At 39.4% G+C, this 16,832-nt stretch overlaps 3 protein-coding genes across 3 annotated transcripts in view; 1 reads left to right on the forward strand and 2 right to left on the reverse strand.

Annotated features, from left to right (window-relative positions):
• Window positions 1–33: 33 nt before the first annotated feature.
• On the reverse strand, window positions 34–8,376 carry polr3c (polymerase (RNA) III (DNA directed) polypeptide C). The gene is made up of 13 exons (XM_010750386.3): window positions 8,236–8,376; window positions 4,936–5,082; window positions 4,165–4,429; window positions 3,776–4,077; window positions 2,821–2,925; window positions 2,179–2,352; window positions 2,036–2,087; window positions 1,867–1,927; window positions 1,638–1,788; window positions 984–1,085; window positions 798–847; window positions 509–658; window positions 34–421 (listed from the first exon to the last, which is right to left on the reverse strand). Exons 2-13 carry the CDS (start codon window positions 5,080–5,082, stop codon window positions 343–345), a joined length of 1,638 nt encoding a protein of 545 aa, XP_010748688.2. The 5' UTR covers window positions 8,236–8,376; the 3' UTR covers window positions 34–342.
• Window positions 8,377–8,433: 57 nt separating this feature from the next.
• Window positions 8,434–15,606, forward strand: rnf115a (ring finger protein 115a). Its single transcript, XM_010750385.3, has 9 exons — window positions 8,434–8,557; window positions 11,025–11,083; window positions 11,351–11,405; window positions 11,699–11,979; window positions 12,120–12,188; window positions 12,284–12,356; window positions 12,453–12,546; window positions 13,671–13,786; window positions 14,467–15,606. Exons 1-9 carry the CDS (start codon window positions 8,480–8,482, stop codon window positions 14,584–14,586), a joined length of 945 nt encoding a protein of 314 aa, XP_010748687.1. The 5' UTR covers window positions 8,434–8,479; the 3' UTR covers window positions 14,587–15,606.
• Window positions 15,607–15,699: 93 nt separating this feature from the next.
• gba1 (glucosylceramidase beta 1) overlaps window positions 15,700–16,832 on the reverse strand; it is a 10,054-nt gene continuing 8,921 nt past the window's right edge. Inside the window, exon 12 of the mRNA XM_027286957.1 lies at window positions 15,700–16,259. Within this exon, the coding sequence (XP_027142758.1) occupies window positions 16,154–16,259 (106 nt within the window). The 3' untranslated portion in view covers window positions 15,700–16,153. The remainder of the gene's footprint in view (window positions 16,260–16,832) is intronic.

A 16,832-nucleotide genomic window follows, 5' to 3' on the forward strand; every position in this document is an offset into this window, starting at 1 on the left:
TCTCTTTCTAATTTTAAAGAAAAACCAAAGTGTATTAAACCACAATTCTTCTATTTAATATACAGACTTCTTCATGGTTTCACATTTCATACAAACAATCACTTTGTCTTATGTTTGTCTTACAGTTTTGTGTTTGGTCTTTAATGAAATTAAAACTGTTGAAAAAATGAATTCTTGTGCTCAGTTTATTGATTTGCCGACACGTGTGATTAAAAACAAAACAATCTACTCAGATATTATAATCACTCCAAACTGAAACAATCCAGTCATATAAACTATAAAACAGCATTCATACGCAAAACGGCAAATGTACTATGTGTTAGTTGCTTGTGCACCTGGTTCTCAGCCTGTGGTGGTGGATTTGACGTATGATTCTAGTAGGAAGATGGTTTCATCTACCTGGTTCTCTGCTGAATCTAACCTGGAGGGGGAAAGAACAATAAGTGAGGATGGTAAACAAATAAACCTGCATTAAAAAGATTATTTTAGTTTTGTTTTGTGCACCTACTTGTTGATATGAAGTCGTAAGGCCTCCAGCTGTTGCTTTTCAGGAGCAGTGATCATCTCCTCGACCTCTGTCAGCTGCTCAGGCTCGGCCCCGCTGGCCTGCAGAGATGCCAGAATGGCCTCGATTCGCTGGGATTTCTCCAGTAGACGCCTGTCGGTCAAGCAGAAAAACAATCAGCCACTGATCTGTGACAAAGCGTACAAGTCAGACAACTTTTAAAGTTGATTACGTGCGAGTCTGATCCTGGCTTTCAAGACCAAAAAGACAACATGGGGACAGTTTAACTCACTTGCTCTCCTTGGTCTCAAACAGGCGCCGCTCTATGAGGTTGGCTACAGTCTGCACAGAGAAAAATGTCCAGAGATGGAGACGAGACATCACTAAAGGCAACCCCCGCACCAAATACAAAATACATGCCATTGGTACTCCTCTTCTAGTCAGAGCTCTGAAGGTTACTGTATGTGAATTGTTTTACCTTGTAGCAGTTCTGAAGCAGCATCCTAGCAGTTGGGAGTTGGTTGACGGTGTAAAGATAGAAGGTACGAGAGGGAGCGTAGTCTGGAGTCTTTGGGATTTCCTGAAGAAGAAAAAATATTATAGCTGTTCAGAGAGAAGGTAGATTAGAGAAGAAGAACTAGGGCTGTTCTCTCAAATAATCTAGGTGTGCCTGTTGTGACCTAGACAAACCTCACTGAATCTGCCAAATGGTCACTTTTATTAAACTTCTTCTCCCTAATTGTTCAAAGAATAAAAGATTAGGCTACGATGCTTTGTGGGTCTAGTCTTAAAAATATCTCAATCACTTAGTGCATCTTCCATAAGTGTGCCAAACAATTTTCAAAGTAGGTTTTTGGATCAGATTTTTTATTTTTTTTATTACTCCTACTTTCCAGGCAGTCGCTCATGTTAATACACCAAGAAAATTGGCCTGAAGAGACTTGAAACTTGCTTTGTATATTTTAATCCATCACAGTGATCAGCATGTCCTCTAAGTTACAAATCATTTCTGGAAGCAGTTAAGAGGATGGGCGGACTGTTTGGGAAGCTTGATCAGATTGGAATTTAAAAGTTCAGTAGCTTGGTATGAAAAGAGGAATGGTGAGAGCATCTTCACATGTGAGGCTTGTACCTGTAGCTGGACCAGGTTCTCTGAAAGCAGCGTGTAGAGCATGTCTTTAGCCTCTTTTGCAGGAACCATGGCAAAATCCTCCACCTGCTTCTGCTCCAGGTGACGTTTCCTCAGCAAAAGACGGAAGATGCGTGCTGATCGGGATCCAAATCTGAAGACAGGTTAAAATGATTAAATTATTTAGGTTCATAACAGGACAATCACAATTTTAAAATACACTCTCACTTACCTCTCCTGTACTACAGACTCGAGTGTGGCCCGAGCCAGATTGGCCAGCGCTCTGTGCAGATCTGAGAAGAGAGTCAAGAAAAGTGCCTATGCTTTGTGCTTCATGAATAAAATGGCACAAAACAGTGTGTTGGTTCTTGACGAGAATCCTCTAAATTAAAAAAGGATACTGACGACATACATCCCTCCTCCACTTTCACCAGCCTTCCCCACAAACTCCATCTAAAAGAAACAGACGATTAGATTTGAAGAGATCTTGTAAATAAAACATTTAGATTTGGAAAATGTGTCATGTGTCTTGCAGCAGTCATACCGGGTCATCAACCAGTAGCGTGAGGTACTGGTCTAAGATGGGTCTGGGGATGTTGTAACTACTTGGGAGCGATCTGAAGATCTCATTGGCTGAGAGGGGCTTTGTGCAGGTGGCTGTGGGCGACGTCGTCACCTCACTCATCCTCAGCATCGTCCTCACTATCTCACTGCTAGTCTAAGTTATTAAAATGATTCAGAAAGACAAATCGTTATAATCATAAACAACCGGAATATCAAAGCGATAAATTACTTTCTTGCAGAGAGCTGGATGCTCTCAACAGCAAGCCTGGCTCTGTCTATAGGCAACAAAATCCACCTACAAGCCTCGAAATCTCACTAATTAACATGAGATGTCGTGTTTGTATAATCCACAAGTTTAAAATGACAATGTGTGTATTCTTTGGCAAGGTACAGTAACTTATTGGAGTCTTGCCATCACTGTCAGGTTGCCAGGCAAACAGTGGATCGTCTTAATTTATAAGCTTTAACTGCACTGGTGGGCACAGACCCAGGCGTTTCCTCGTTTCCAGTCTTTATACTCAGCTCCATACAATTAAAGGGAGTGGTATCAATCTTCTGTTTTATCTATCTAAAGAATGAAACTAAGCACACTTCCCCCAAATGATTATTGTGTAAACCTGACCTGGTCCAGTTTGTTGGCTACAGCACTGATGATAGCCTGGTCTCTGAAGTGAAGATGGAACCTCTCAAAATTCACCTGCCAGTAAATCCCCTCATCGCCATGTGTCTGAGCAGAAGAGATGAGAAACAAAGACAAAAGGTGAGCAATACATTAAACGCAGGGTGGGTAGTAACACATTAGAAGTAACACACAGATTTAAAAAAAGTATTTTTTGGAAAGGAATGTGTTCGATTTTCTTTTTTAAAATACTTTTACTGTCTAATATATTTTATAATATATCTACTTTTCACTTCTCTAAATTTGCAAATGAGTCTGCTCTGAATGTGGGTTGAGTTTAGTGTTGGGGAGTGTGAGGAGCACCTCTACTGCCAGTTGCCAGCTGGCTGAGAGAAAAACAAGCACCACCTGTTTTCTGACTATGATGCAATATCAATGGAGCAAAACCAAGAACAAGAGGCAGCATCCAGCCACGTCTAGCCAGACTTTTTATAGGTTACAACATGAAGTTTTTGCTGTGCCTCCTGAAAAACACTCAGACCTCCGCTTTCTTCAGTTAATCCGTCAATCAATGTAACCTCAGTGAACATAATGAGGTAAGTTGCACTTAGCTTACATCAGTTAAACTATTCTTTAGTGTAACGTGGCATCTTTGATTTTGTGATAATAACATGAACTAGTCTTGTAGCTAATGGTGTGTTGGGCTTTGGAAAGCAGTTAACCTAATGTAATGTGAGGAAGAGTTCATATCTCTATCTTTGTTTGATTAGCATACCTGCACATATTAAAATTGAACGTTGTACTTTGAGGTACTTTTTTTTTACTTTTACTCGCTTAGGTTTCTCCAGTGATTTTTGAATGGTAGTAATTGTACGTATACTTGATTTGACAGGGGAACAGAGTTTTAAAAGTACAGAACAAGTGTAAAAAGTGTAACAAACATCTTCAAAACACTCACCTCTGTATCCATTTTAGCCTTCTTTGCGTTCCTTTGGTCCTCTCCATCCTCACTGGAGAGCTGTCGTTTGCCTCGCCCTATGAGTGTCACATGAGGCACCTTATAACAGTCAGGGAAGCTCTCTGGTGTGGGCAGGTCGGTGCTAACAGGAGCAGCACTGGCACCAGGGGTGGGGGTTGCTGGAGCAGCTGGAGTAGCACTGTCATTTTTTCCCCCCATTGGAGGGCAGCGCTGAAGAAAATGGGTCTCCACCAAATTGGAGAAGGTAGAGGAGACTTCATTGTATTCCATGCTGCGGCCCTCTAAAAACGACAGGAAAGACAACGAGAAAATTGCTAGTTTATATTTTGGACCACACACAGAAGCTTTCGATACACCCAGATACTAACCCTCCATGTTCTGCGTGAGGCGGTCGGCGACTGTTTTAACCGTGCTGCTCATGGTCATGTCACCTCTCTGTAGTAACTCCTCTATGATTAGCTCTCCGGTGTCACCGTACAGGGTTTTGGCGGTGTAGATGTAGCGTGGGTATCGCAGGATCCTCAGAATCCGATCACAGCTGGTCCGATACTCTGTGGGGCTCCCGGGTCCTTTACAACCTGAGCTGAACACACAGGCCCCATGCTGGACGAGCACACACAGGGACTTCTTAACCTACATTGAGACAGGAAAAGAGATTAAGACTTTCTTTATAACCACACAGAACCAGATTAATATAATTAATAGTGAAAATAAGGCAGAAAACACACTTTTGTGCATATATTTGTATATTGTACGTAGCATGTACTGTTGCTGGTAAGTTTTTATTCTCCCTGGCATTGTTCCACTTATGACACAACCTGCGGCAACATTACTCTCTAACATGGCTATACATGGGCATGTAATGAGGTTTCTGGGGCAGAAACCTAGCCGTCATGTAAAGGGAGGACAGGTTTTTCATTTAAACTGATGATGCAAAAAACTACAGCTGCTTTAAGTGTGTGTAAATGCACGGCATATTACAGCTACGATAGCTGTCACTGTCCAAAGACTGGACTGCTAAACTCTTGAAATGCTAAGAAGCAGCATATATACAGCTAAATATATAACGTACAATAATACTTCCATGGTGTGCGGTAGAGACACTAACAGCCTAGAGACAATGAGTGTAAGAGTGTTACCAGGTCCAATGAGATGCCTGTCTCATGAATAATGGTTCTTAAATTCTGTGCTCCACTTCTGAGCAGGTGTGTTCCCACTTTTGCCACCACTTCTCCAAAGTGCTCCCGCAGCAGGAGACCACACAAACGCAACTCCTGGGCAGTCATCTGTACAGACACGCAGATGAAGAAAAGTCTCACGCCTTGACTCACTGCAAGTTTCACAACAATATACATTAAGCACCTGCCTCAACACAAAAATGCTTTTAATATGCGCTATATACTGCTTGACCTTTCCAGAACTCATCACTAAATAAAAGACAGAGAGCAGAGAGCTTGTCGTGATTGCAAGGAATTACAGGGAAATAAGTGCCTTTTACACAAGGTGTGGAAAAGTATCATGTTGGGGGAGAACGTCTGTTGCTATGGACAAACATGGGTTGCTATGTGTTCCTTTATGAAAAATATACAAAGAGAAATTATAAATTTACATCTTATTACTCGCTTTTCGAACAATCAGCCAGTAGGCCATTACAGTGTGGCAGTGAGCCATGAACAGTAAAAGGACCCTGAAATTGAAGCAGCTCAACTGAATACAGCCATTATTACTCATTAAATATAAAATCATTAGAAATAATAATAATAATATTATTGTTTACACTGGCATCCCATCCCTCCAGTGGAGTTCAGAGATTTGGAGAATCTATGCCAGGTGCCTGCCTGAAGTGATCTTCAATGTGTGGCTTTCAAAAACAATCCAGATCCTTAGAAGACAGAAATGCCTCTCTGACTGACTTTCACATAGCAACAATGAGGCTGCTAAAGATTATTTTCATTATTGATTAATCTAACAACTATTATTGACCTAAAAGTTGACATCTTCAGATATTTTGTTTTGTCCTAAAACCAAGATTACAATAATATGAAACAGAAAAGCAGGAAATAAACACTGTTTTGGCACATTTGCTTGAAAAATGACAATGAATCAAATATCAAAACAGTTGTAGGTGTATTTCCTGTCTGTTAATACAATATCCATCTCAGCATTAATAAGATAAAACAGATTCAAAGGTCCAGTGTGTAAGATTTAGGGGGATTTAAAAAATGAATAAGGAATACTATTCATTGGCTCTCCCTGTAGCTAAAAAGGGCTCATTTTAAGACAATGAAAGCACAACACTTCTTATATGTATAATATTATATAATATTCCTGCTAATAGATACTCCTAAATATTACAAACTGGACCTTTAAATGAACTGAACTAAAAGTCAAAATATCTTGGCTTCGGCTGCTTTGACATGGACCATTATTTTGTTATTTTGTTTGTGTCTCTCAAAACTTTATAAATGCAATAATAAACCAGTGGAGTGTTTCTTTAAAGCATCAACCATGGTTAATAGACTTCTCTGGGAAAAAAAAAAAACTACATGTACAGGAGGTCATTTCTAATATAAAAAGAAACATTCCTGAGATCAATTTCACAAATGTTTATAATCGCAGTATTAATAAAGGGCTACACAAGTGCACAGTGACCAATGTCAGCAGTTTATCACTTAACTTCACTACTTTAAAAAGGTCCAGCATGTAAGATTTTGTGTCATGTAACGGTGAGCTTGCAGATTACAACATACTGAACAGCCCCCACCTCACACCCCACCTTATCCGAAGCTAGTGGGAGAACCTAAAGTGGGTATAAAACTTGTGACGTGAACGTGAATCTAGAGCTTGTGTTTGGTTTTGTCCGTTCTGGGCTACAGTAGAAACATGGCAGACTCCGTAGAAGAGGACCCGCTCCCTCTGAAGATATAAAAGGCTCTTTCTAAAGTAACAAAAACACATTAATTCTTAGTTTCAGGTGATTATACACTAATGAAAACATACCTACAACTAGTATATTCCATATTTAGCCAATAAATCCCCCTAAATATTACACACTGTACAAGGGCTCATTTTAAGACAATGAAAACACAACACTGCTTGTGATTGCTGTGATTACACTAATGGAAACACACCAATGAATATTATATAATATTCCTGCTAATTCTGCTGCTAATAATAACTAGATTTGGATAAGGTGGGGTGTGAGGTGGGGGCTGTTCAGTATGTTGTAATCTGCAAGTTCACTGTTACATGTCACAAAATCTTACACACTGGAGCTTTTTAAAGTAGTCAAGTTAAGTGATATACTGCTGATATTGGTCACTGTGCACCTGTGTAGCCCTTTATTAATACTGCAATTACAAAATTTGTGAAATTTAACTCATGAGTGTTTCTTTTTATATTAGAAATTACCTCCTGCACATGTAGTTTCTTTTCCCAGAGGAGTCTATTAACCATGGTTGATGCTTTAAAGAAACACTCCACTGGTTTATTATTGCACTTTCATAAAGTTTTGAGAGAAACAAACAAAATACAAAATAACAAAATAATGGTCCATGTCAAAGCAGCAGAAGCCAAGATATTTTGACTTTCAGTTCAGTTCATTTAAAGGTCCAGTGTGTAATATTTAGGAGTATCTATTAGCTGGAATATTATATAATATTCATTGGTGTGTTTCCATTAGTGTATAATCACCTGAGAAAAGGTCCAGCATGTAAGATTTTGTGACATGTAACAGTGAATGCAAGTTCACTGTTACATGTCACCTCACACCCTACCTTATCCAAAGCTAGTGGGAGAACCTAAAGTGGGTATGAAACTTGTGAAAAACGTGAGAGGCCCTATTACCTCATTCATTCATTTCTAATATAAGAAACATTCCTAAGTTCAATTTCACAAATTTTTCAAATCGCAGTATTAATAAAGGGCTACACAGGTGCACAGTGACCAATATCAGCAGTTTATCACTTAACTTGACTACTTTAAAAAGGTCCAGCGTGTAAGATTTTGTGACATGTAACGGTGAACTTGCAGATTACAACATACTGAACAGCCCCCACCTCGCACCCCACCTTATCCAAAGCTAGTTATTATTAGCAGCAGTATTAGCAGGAATATTATATAAAAACTTGTGAAAAACGTGAATCTAGAGCTTGTGTTTGGTTTTGTCCGTTCTGGGCTACAGTAGAAACATGGCAGACTCCGTAGAAGAGGACCCGCTCCCTCTGAAGATATAAAAGGCTCTTTCTAAAGTAACAAAAACACATTAATTCTGATTATACACTAATGAAAACATACCTACAACTAGTATATTCCATATTTAGCCAATAAATCCCCCTAGATTTCACACACTGTACCTTTAAAAAATCTTATTTTGTACTGACGCAATGTTACAAGTGAACCTCAAACACTTTGCAAGCAAACAGTATTTTTTAACAAACCTTTCCCGTGAGTGAAGTGTCTGCTAGTCCTTGTTCTTATAACGCATCCATCCCCGCAGACAGACACAGAGGACTAAACACATGCGGCTCTCTTTCTCTCTCTGACAACACACACCGACAACACTTCCGCTGCTCGGCCTCCCTTCGCTCGGATTCGCCCCGGCGGTGTCGCGGTGCATGTCGGGCTGGAGGCGGACAGCTGTCCTCGGCTTGTGGAGGACCGACGTCAGTGTTTGTGCTGAAGATGGCGGAGGCTGCGGCTGTTCCACCGCATCGCTTTTTCTGTCACTGTTGTAAGGGAGAAGTAAACCCCAAACTCCCGGTAAGGCTGGATGTTTTATCTGTCTTTTATCTGCCACACTCTCTTGTACAATTTGCACGATTGACAAGTCAACATTTGTCTGAAAGAACAAAACAAAAACCAGCGTTTGTCTCGCCGCTGCTCGCTTCACAAGCTTCAACACTAGCTAGCCTGTTAGCAGTCAGCGGCGTTTGTTGTTGTTGTTGTTGTTGTTGTTAACTCTCTGAATAAACTCGTGACACTCGCTAATGTCTCCGTCCACAAAAAGACACACACGTTAAAAAGCAAGGTTTTTGTCCCGCTTGTGTGTTTGAGACAGTTTTTTGTCAAAGCACAGTGTTTGGACGCCTTGCTGTGACAGCTTGGGGGATATTGTGTTTTAAACAACACAAACAGCTGAGATAAGAAGCTCTACCTTCATTTATACATACACATATATACATATATATGTTTCTGTGCATTAGTTATTTCATTTTAAGGCTGTGTTTTCAGTTTTTGTTTCTCATAAACACATTCTTGACCAGACGAGTTGGGGAATTTTCACATCTTTAGTTTTTAGTTTCAGTTTTAAAGTCCAACCTGAAAGTAATGTAGTGTTACAAACAACCTGACAATGACACACAACTCACCAAACTTTTACTTAACCCAGGGTTGTGTGTTAAACATATATATTTAATTTAGTGCATAATAATTTATTAGCTACACCTAAGCTATAAATAATTCAGTCTAATACAGCAGCCATGTTGTAAGTTAAGTGTTCGTGAAGGTAAATATGTTTTTAGAGAGGTGTTAATTCAACTTCAAGCTGCTGTTCATTTGCATTGCTTTAAACCAACTTCAGTTTAAATCATTAGTTGATTTTAATTGATTAGGAAATTCATTTCCAGCAATGTGCCGGGCCAGAAACGCCCAATTTCTTTCTAGTTCCAGCATTTCAAATGTGAAGAGTTGCTAGTTTTTATAATCTTTTATGATAATAAGTTTAATATCTTTGGGGTTTTAGTCCCTTGGTTAAACAAAAGGAATGATTTTAAGACGTCATCCTGTATTTTAGGAAGCTGTGACCCAATAAAATGACAGAAAATTCAAATAATACGTTGTTTCTGCGTAATACTGTGAGGCTTAGCGCAATTTATATTACTGAGGTCTTTTATGATGACAAATGTAATATCTTTGGGTGTTAGTTGGACAGAAGGAACCATTTTAAGACATCGTCCTGTATTTTAGTGACACTTTATCAAACGATAAAATGACTTGAGATTATCTGAAAATAGCCTTTCTGCTGTGAGGTTTTATATTTAATCCAGCTTGATTTAATATAAATGAGCTGGAAAATTATACCGAATAAACTGTAACTGAATGTATAATATATTGTCTGTTGGCTTGCAGTCATTGTGTCACTAAGTCAGTCCACCGCATCATCTTGTCAGCTGAATCTGTATTTTTATGATATGGTTAAAGGTAATTCTAGCCTGCCCTGTCACTGACTCTAAACTGGCCTGCTTGTCTCAGACACACTCAGTCCTGTGGCATGTCTTCACCGAGCCAGCTGACTGCAACACCCAAGGTTATCACCCAACACTACTACAGTGGATCCCGGGGATCGTCTCTCACACAACTCACTTGATCAGTTTTTGCTTACTGCAAGGGTTTCCTAACCAGTTATGACCGTGACGCTGGTTTTAGATCCTTAAATTTTTGTAAACCAAACTAAAACTAACCAAAATTGTGAGTTTAAGCATTTTTTATTGTATACTGTTCTCAAAAACTAAAACAAGCTGCAGATATATTAGAATATAAGTATAAAATAGATTATAAAAATCTATTTTTGACCTACTTTTCATTAACGTGTTATGAAATGAGCATATCAGTCTAATCTTTCAAAGCTTCATCTGCATATTAAATGACCCCATTGGGGTTGAGAAACTGTTACTGTACAATGAGCGACAACAGATGATCCAGCTGTACATACTGTCTGTAGTGGCTTCCTCATTCTGTGTCATTGGTTTCTAAACACGCTTTAGGTGTGGTTGGCAGACCAGCTCTACCTCCTGGGTTACATTCATAAAACAAAGGCCGCCAGATGAATCTGACTGATTTTCATCATTGTTAACAGAGACTGACAAAGTGTTCGGCAAAACGTCTTTGAAATGTTTTTATGATTCCCTTCGAGGGCTTGGCCAACATGTCGCCACAGAGTGATTTTACCAAAGTGGAGCTGAAACAATTCGTCTATCAATCTATTGTCGATTCACAGAAAACGATTCTCTGTCTCGTTCTGATCATCACTTATTCATTTCAGTCAAAAGCAAGCAGTGTGATTTGCTGCTTTCCTGCGCTTGTTATCTTTCAGTTGTGGTTTTGTCGGTCAGACAAAACAAGACATTTGAATATGTCACCACCCTGACTTCTCGGAAAATTCTAATGAGTGTTTTGCCTGAGCTGAGAGAGTCCTCCGTGACTTGATCTTTGTGTTGACTCTTTCCAGGAGTACATCTGTCCAAGATGTGATTCAGGGTTCATCGAGGAAGTAACAGAAGACTCCAGGTAAGATACATTTTATCTTCAGAATCTATCTCACATCTTCAAACAACATGAGATTTTAGAGTTGGTCTGGAACAAAAGCAGGTGCATGGTGCTGTCAGGTCTCTCATGCTTGTTTACAAGAACCCACATGTTGCACTGTGAAAGATCTTAGGCTCACTGTGCAGTCTTGTCCCAGGCTAACACTGAACCTGAACCTGAACTTGTACAGGGTTCAGTAGATGTTGCTAATAATGTGTCTTTTGTCCCCTTGTGCGCATTTTCCCTCAGTCTCCTAGAGGGTGGCGCTAATGGGATAGATGACACAGCCACACACTTTGCAGAGGTACGAGCTGCTCTGAGGGATTTTGGGGATAATGGGGGTGGGGAAAGGGGCAAAGAGGATTGACTGCAATCATTTTATGTGTTTTGATTAAATGTGTCTTCTTTTTTCCCCCTGCCTTCTTCTCCACTCACCTTTTTGTTGTCCCCTCTTTTTCATTTTGCTACTGCTTGTTGACTCCCTCTCTTTTCCCATCATGCTGCCTTCTTTCCTTAATCCCACTGTCTGTCTTAAAATCCATCTTTATCCAAACACGTTACTATCTCCTGCCCTGTGCGACCCCAACATCCCTGTAGCTATGGCACCTGTTGTTACTGGAGCGGCCATTTACAGACGGCGACACACCTGACTCAGAACCTCGGCTCCCCGGAGGGCGCTTGGGGGGTCTCAGCGATCTGGGGGGGTTGGGAGGGGGACCAATCGGGGGTTCAGTCCCAGCAGGTCTAGGGGGACCTATGGGGGGTCTACTAGGAGCCGGGGAACACTGGGGACCAGGACGCCCCCCTCGCCTGCACAGAGAGAGGAGATACCGGACTAGAGTCAGCGCTAGGCCAGATCGCTCGCCTGCTGTAGAGGGGTGAGTAACAGACCAGTTCAGCTTCCTCGCCATCCTCTTGGCTCTCTTCTCTACTTTATTTACTCCCACATATAATAATGACAGTATTTATTTATGCTCTCACAATCATTAAATGTGTGTAATTTCTCTCTGTGTATCAGGATTGTACAACAGTTTCTTACCGGCCTCTTTGCCAATTCTGGGGTCCCTGGCTCACCTCCCCTCTCATGGTAAGATAACATTACAGTACCGACACAGTGTTAGCACTAGCCGCACATTGTCAGAGCCATTTCTTATCAACTTGTGGTGTCTGTGTGTCTGTCAGGACGGGGATGCTGCACTCTAACCCAGGCGATTACGCCTGGGGACAGGGAGGGTTAGATGCTGTGATAACACAGGTAAACCAAACTTAACAGAACTTCACGTCAACTTTATGCAACCATTTTAATGTTTCTGTAGCTTACAAATATATATGTATATGTGTTTGTGTGTAGTTACTAGGTCAGTTGGAGAACACAGGACCTCCACCAGCAGAAAAAGAGAAGATCTCCTCTCTCCCAACTGTCAATATCTCTCAGGAACAAGCAGGTCAGTAACTCATTGTTTTCACCTTTGATCTCACTTATATTGTTATATGTTTTTCATGTCGCGTCTGTGGTGTACTAATATTGCAATATTGCACAGAGGCATGGTTGTAGTGGTCTGTCTGACCCTCTGCTTGTAATAACTCCATTTAGACAGTTAGCTAAACACAAATCCTGGGTTAGACCTGCTCTGAATCTGAAGTTTTGTAACACTTTATTTGGATAATCCACCTACTGATAGTTTATAGATCATATTTGGTACAGGTTTTGTCATAAGATGTTTTTTGTGCCCAAATATAACTAAACCTTGACCACCGAAGTGTAATATCATAAAATGGTATTATTTGTGAAACAGTTGAATTTGTTGGATCTCAACTAATAATGTGTTAAACTGTTACAAATACTCTATAAACTATCTATAGGGGGACTATCTAAAATCCAAGTATTACCCTCAGTTTGTATGTAAAGGCGTTTGCTTAAGTCACATGTTGCAAGTGTTTAGTAACTATCAGCTAGTAGTCATTTAATTTAGGTTGCACCATTTTAAGATCTGTCTTCCCTCTCAAAGTAAGATACATCATGAAAGGCATCTTGTGTTTATATGCTGTTGCTGCCTGCCAAGAGAAGCTTCTGAAACTGTGTCTGTTTGGGACAAAATGTTCATTAACCTTGAGAGTATCAACAATTTCTTCCATAAATTACTTTAGGTGATGTATTTTGGTCTTTCACATCCCCTGTTTTTCCTCCCAATTCATCTTGTCGATCTGCTCTTCTTGACTTCCTCTTCTGTGTGTGCTGTCCTATTTTATCACTCAGCTGTAACTGTGTGGTTAGTTATGCAGCCCAGCTTTTGCAGGCCCATTGAGATCTTGAGAAGTCATGTTTTTTTCAAAATCTTTTGTTTCATTGTTTTAACTAATTAGTAAAAAACCACACTTGGTATCGTTAAAATGTTTTACTACCTTGCTGAGGAACTTTATGATGCAAATATAGTTTTGGTACTAATGATATGATGTCACCTCAACAAATGTAGCGTGTCATTACCAAGTGACTGATAATTAAAACTAGAAACCACAAGGGTTTTGATAGTGAGTGGTAAAAGTCACATTTCCATCCTCTCTCATGCAGACTGCTGTATGGAATGTCCGGTGTGCAAAGACGACTTTGCAGTGGGAGAGCCAGTCAGACAGCTACCCTGTAACCACTTCTTTCATTCAGACTGTATAATACCATGGCTGGAAATGGTGAGTTGCAATAAAGGTAGAACGGTAGAACTATGCAGAATAAACTCATTAAATGGATCCTTTAACGACATAATACTGTAGATGAGATATTCACGCCACTCATTGGGGTATTAAGACCGAAAGGAAACTTGAACCTGCTTTGGATACCTGGTAATCCACATTGAGACATCAGATCAAATTTAAACGCTCATGTCGGCGATATTCTGCATTTTTGTTATTGCCAACAAACTGAGACCAACAAAAGACCAAAACAAACAATAATTCAGCCCAACATCCTCGTGTCCCTGTCGTTAATAACGCCTCACGATTGTATAACTTAATTTTAAGCTACAATATATCAGATCAGGCCAAAGTTACAGTTCGAGATTATTTAAAACATTAAAAGAAAAAACAACTAACATTATCACCAGAAGACTTTGTTGGTTTTGGTCTTTTCTTGATATTTATTACTGTCTGTTTCATGATAGACAGTAAGAAAATATGTAGAATATCATCAACCTTATTGAAAGAATGTCTAATGTCTGATAGAATAAATCTGCGCAAGTTAAATTTTGCTTATGTATATTTGCCTGACTAGACAGAAAGACATAGAACAGCCTGAGCATCGCGTAAAATGTGACTCCACTTGTTAAAACTGCCCAAAGCTGATGTTATCTATATTCTGTTCTGTGGCCGCACAGCATGACACGTGTCCAGTGTGTAGGAAGAGTTTGAACGGAGAAGACAGCAGCAGCCAGCCCCCATCAGAGTCCCCATCTCTCTCCATGGACCCCCGCACACAGGAGAGATGGTCCTTCTGAGACACCCACCTGTATCATCCCTCAGTTCTCCTCGCCTACATCCAACAACTCATCGAAAAGACAAAAAAAAAAGCTTCTCACTTTCCTCTTTTCATCTCTGTTGCAGTCATAATCATCTCAGTCTGACGTTTTATTTTATATTTTAATGCCTTTCTCCTCAACCATGTATACAGATATCCATACAAACGTCTTAACAGTCACTTGAGGTCTTCTAGATCTTTTTTTTTTTCTTCTCCTAATAACAAACCAGCCTAGATTGATGATCAAGCCCATGTCTTCTCTACTTCCACCCCTCAAACGAACTCTTTTCCATCATTCTTAAAATGCACTGCTAAAATACACTATCGTGGGGAAATGCCAGACTATATCATACACCATGCCCTCTTTACTCATCGGAAAAATTAACTAAATCCTGCAACTGAGCCCTGTGCAGCATTGGGGAATACTAAAGTGGTTACTTTCACTCTTGGCATTCATAGGGACTGGACATGACTATATGAGCACCACCTATACCCCTGCAATAAATGTTACGTTTATGAAGGGTATGAAGTTTAATTTTTGTTGAGATTGTGTCATGAAGATTGATTGAACTCTTTGCTGTTTAATGGCTACAAATGGAAGCTGTGGCATCCAATGAAAGCAAGGGACTCCTCACACCTTTCAGGACTCTTCTGCATCTGAAAAAAAATCTAATGACAGTAAGGGAATTAAATAAAAAAAATTACAGCGCTCGGCCCATTATGTAATGCTTTAGATTTAAAAATACTCCTCCTGGTGTATATATTATAAACAGATGGCATCCCTCTGTCATTTTATTCCTTTGTTTATGACTGTCTTGTTTCACATTTTTATCACTTTTTTTTTTGATGTAAATAATTTTAGTCCAACAACTTATGGTTTGCAAAGGAAAAAAAAACATTGAGAATGGAGACACAAATGTGAAATACCTGGTTATTAAACTGTATATTATATATATGAAAAAATGTCTATGATGTATTAATAAATTGACAAAAAAGGTCATAATTTGTCATCGTTCACAAGGTGATGAACACAGGTGTCATTTTATATCCTCTCTGCAACCAAGGATACTAAAAATATTACACCTTACATGCAATAATTTAAAACAAGTGCTTTATTTAAAATCAAAAGATTAAATCGTAACAGCAGAATTTACACGTTATGTACATTATTTATGATTTCTCCAAGGTGTGACGTTGTGAGGTCACTTAAAGCATCTTTAGTTGTGAATCAAAGCACCGGTTACAATTCAGCACAGATGAAAAAAAGAATTTTAAGACTTTGAATGAAAATCAAATCAGTCAAGTTATTTGATATTTGCTGAAGTTAATATAAGTGATCACTGACATCATTAAGCACGTCTTGAAAACAACGTTGCACTAGTTAACGGAAGGATGTGCATGCGATACAAAGTGCTCAGAGTAGTAACTGCTTTGGTGATGAAGGATCAAACCTGAAACTCTTCCTTTTTGCAGCATTTTGAAATGTGCATAGAAATGTTTGTTATGTGGTTCAGGTGAAAAAATTGTATATGGACTTTTAGAAATGATCACTGTGTGTTCCAAGCGAGTGTGAGCAATGAATGAGCTGGAGCAGTGGAGGAGATGTAGCCCACGGTGGGATCCCACACTTCAAACTGGACCACTGATGATGACCTACGAAACACAAACACAGTTGACTAGAATTAATTTGATTTGCACACACAAATTGAATTTTCTACTGTGTAGATTACATATTAAATCAGTGTTTCTCAAACGTTTTACACCTTAGAATATATTCGTCTCTCCAAGCACCACCGGTATAATAGAAGTTAAAATACAGTAGGTTTGCAGGTTTACTACTACTAGATAGAATTATTATTATTGGCTGTTGTTGAATCCTGAACAGAACGAGTTCAAGAACCTGAGCTACTTGGGTGGAAAAGGGGTACTGCAGATCTGCACTTCTCTTTCTTATAGTTCCCGTTTCGAGACACAACTGCAGTGTTTTTGAAACATTCATTTTAACTCCACTTACTATGGTCCTACTATGTACATGATATGAAACAGCATATGAAGTATTTTCATTCAGATCACTGTAGTATTGAGGATATTAAATGCTTCTAAATTAATTTATTTCATTAAAAAATTACGTTTCAGAGATTCCTTTGCATACCACTCAAGAGAGCTTGTGGTACTTGTACCACAGTTTGAGAACCAATGTATTAGGTATCAAAATAATCAACAACT

This window comes from Larimichthys crocea, chromosome XIII (assembly GCF_000972845.2).
Source record: "Larimichthys crocea isolate SSNF chromosome XIII, L_crocea_2.0, whole genome shotgun sequence".
NCBI classification, from domain to species: domain Eukaryota; kingdom Metazoa; phylum Chordata; class Actinopteri; family Sciaenidae; genus Larimichthys; species Larimichthys crocea.

What these genes read in the sequence shown, in the direction of transcription:
- polr3c (XM_010750386.3), bottom strand. Translation starts at nt 5,082, where the DNA reads ATGACTGCCCAGGAGTTGCGTTTGTGTGGTCTCCTGCTGCGGGAGCAC. An exon ending in CGCTACTGGTTGATGACCCG is followed by an intron (nt 2,088 to 2,178) that starts GTATGACTGCTG and finishes TGTTTCTTTTAG; the next exon opens with ATGGAGTTTGTGGGGAAGGC. An exon ending in AGGAGGGATGTATGTCGTCA is followed by an intron (nt 1,928 to 2,035) that starts GTATCCTTTTTT and finishes CTCTCTTCTCAG; the next exon opens with ATCTGCACAGAGCGCTGGCC.
- rnf115a (XM_010750385.3), top strand. Translation starts at nt 8,480, where the DNA reads ATGGCGGAGGCTGCGGCTGTTCCACCGCATCGCTTTTTCTGTCACTGT. An exon ending in CAGCCACACACTTTGCAGAG is followed by an intron (nt 11,406 to 11,698) that starts GTACGAGCTGCT and finishes ACATCCCTGTAG; the next exon opens with CTATGGCACCTGTTGTTACT. An exon ending in TATCTCTCAGGAACAAGCAG is followed by an intron (nt 12,547 to 13,670) that starts GTCAGTAACTCA and finishes TCTCTCATGCAG; the next exon opens with ACTGCTGTATGGAATGTCCG.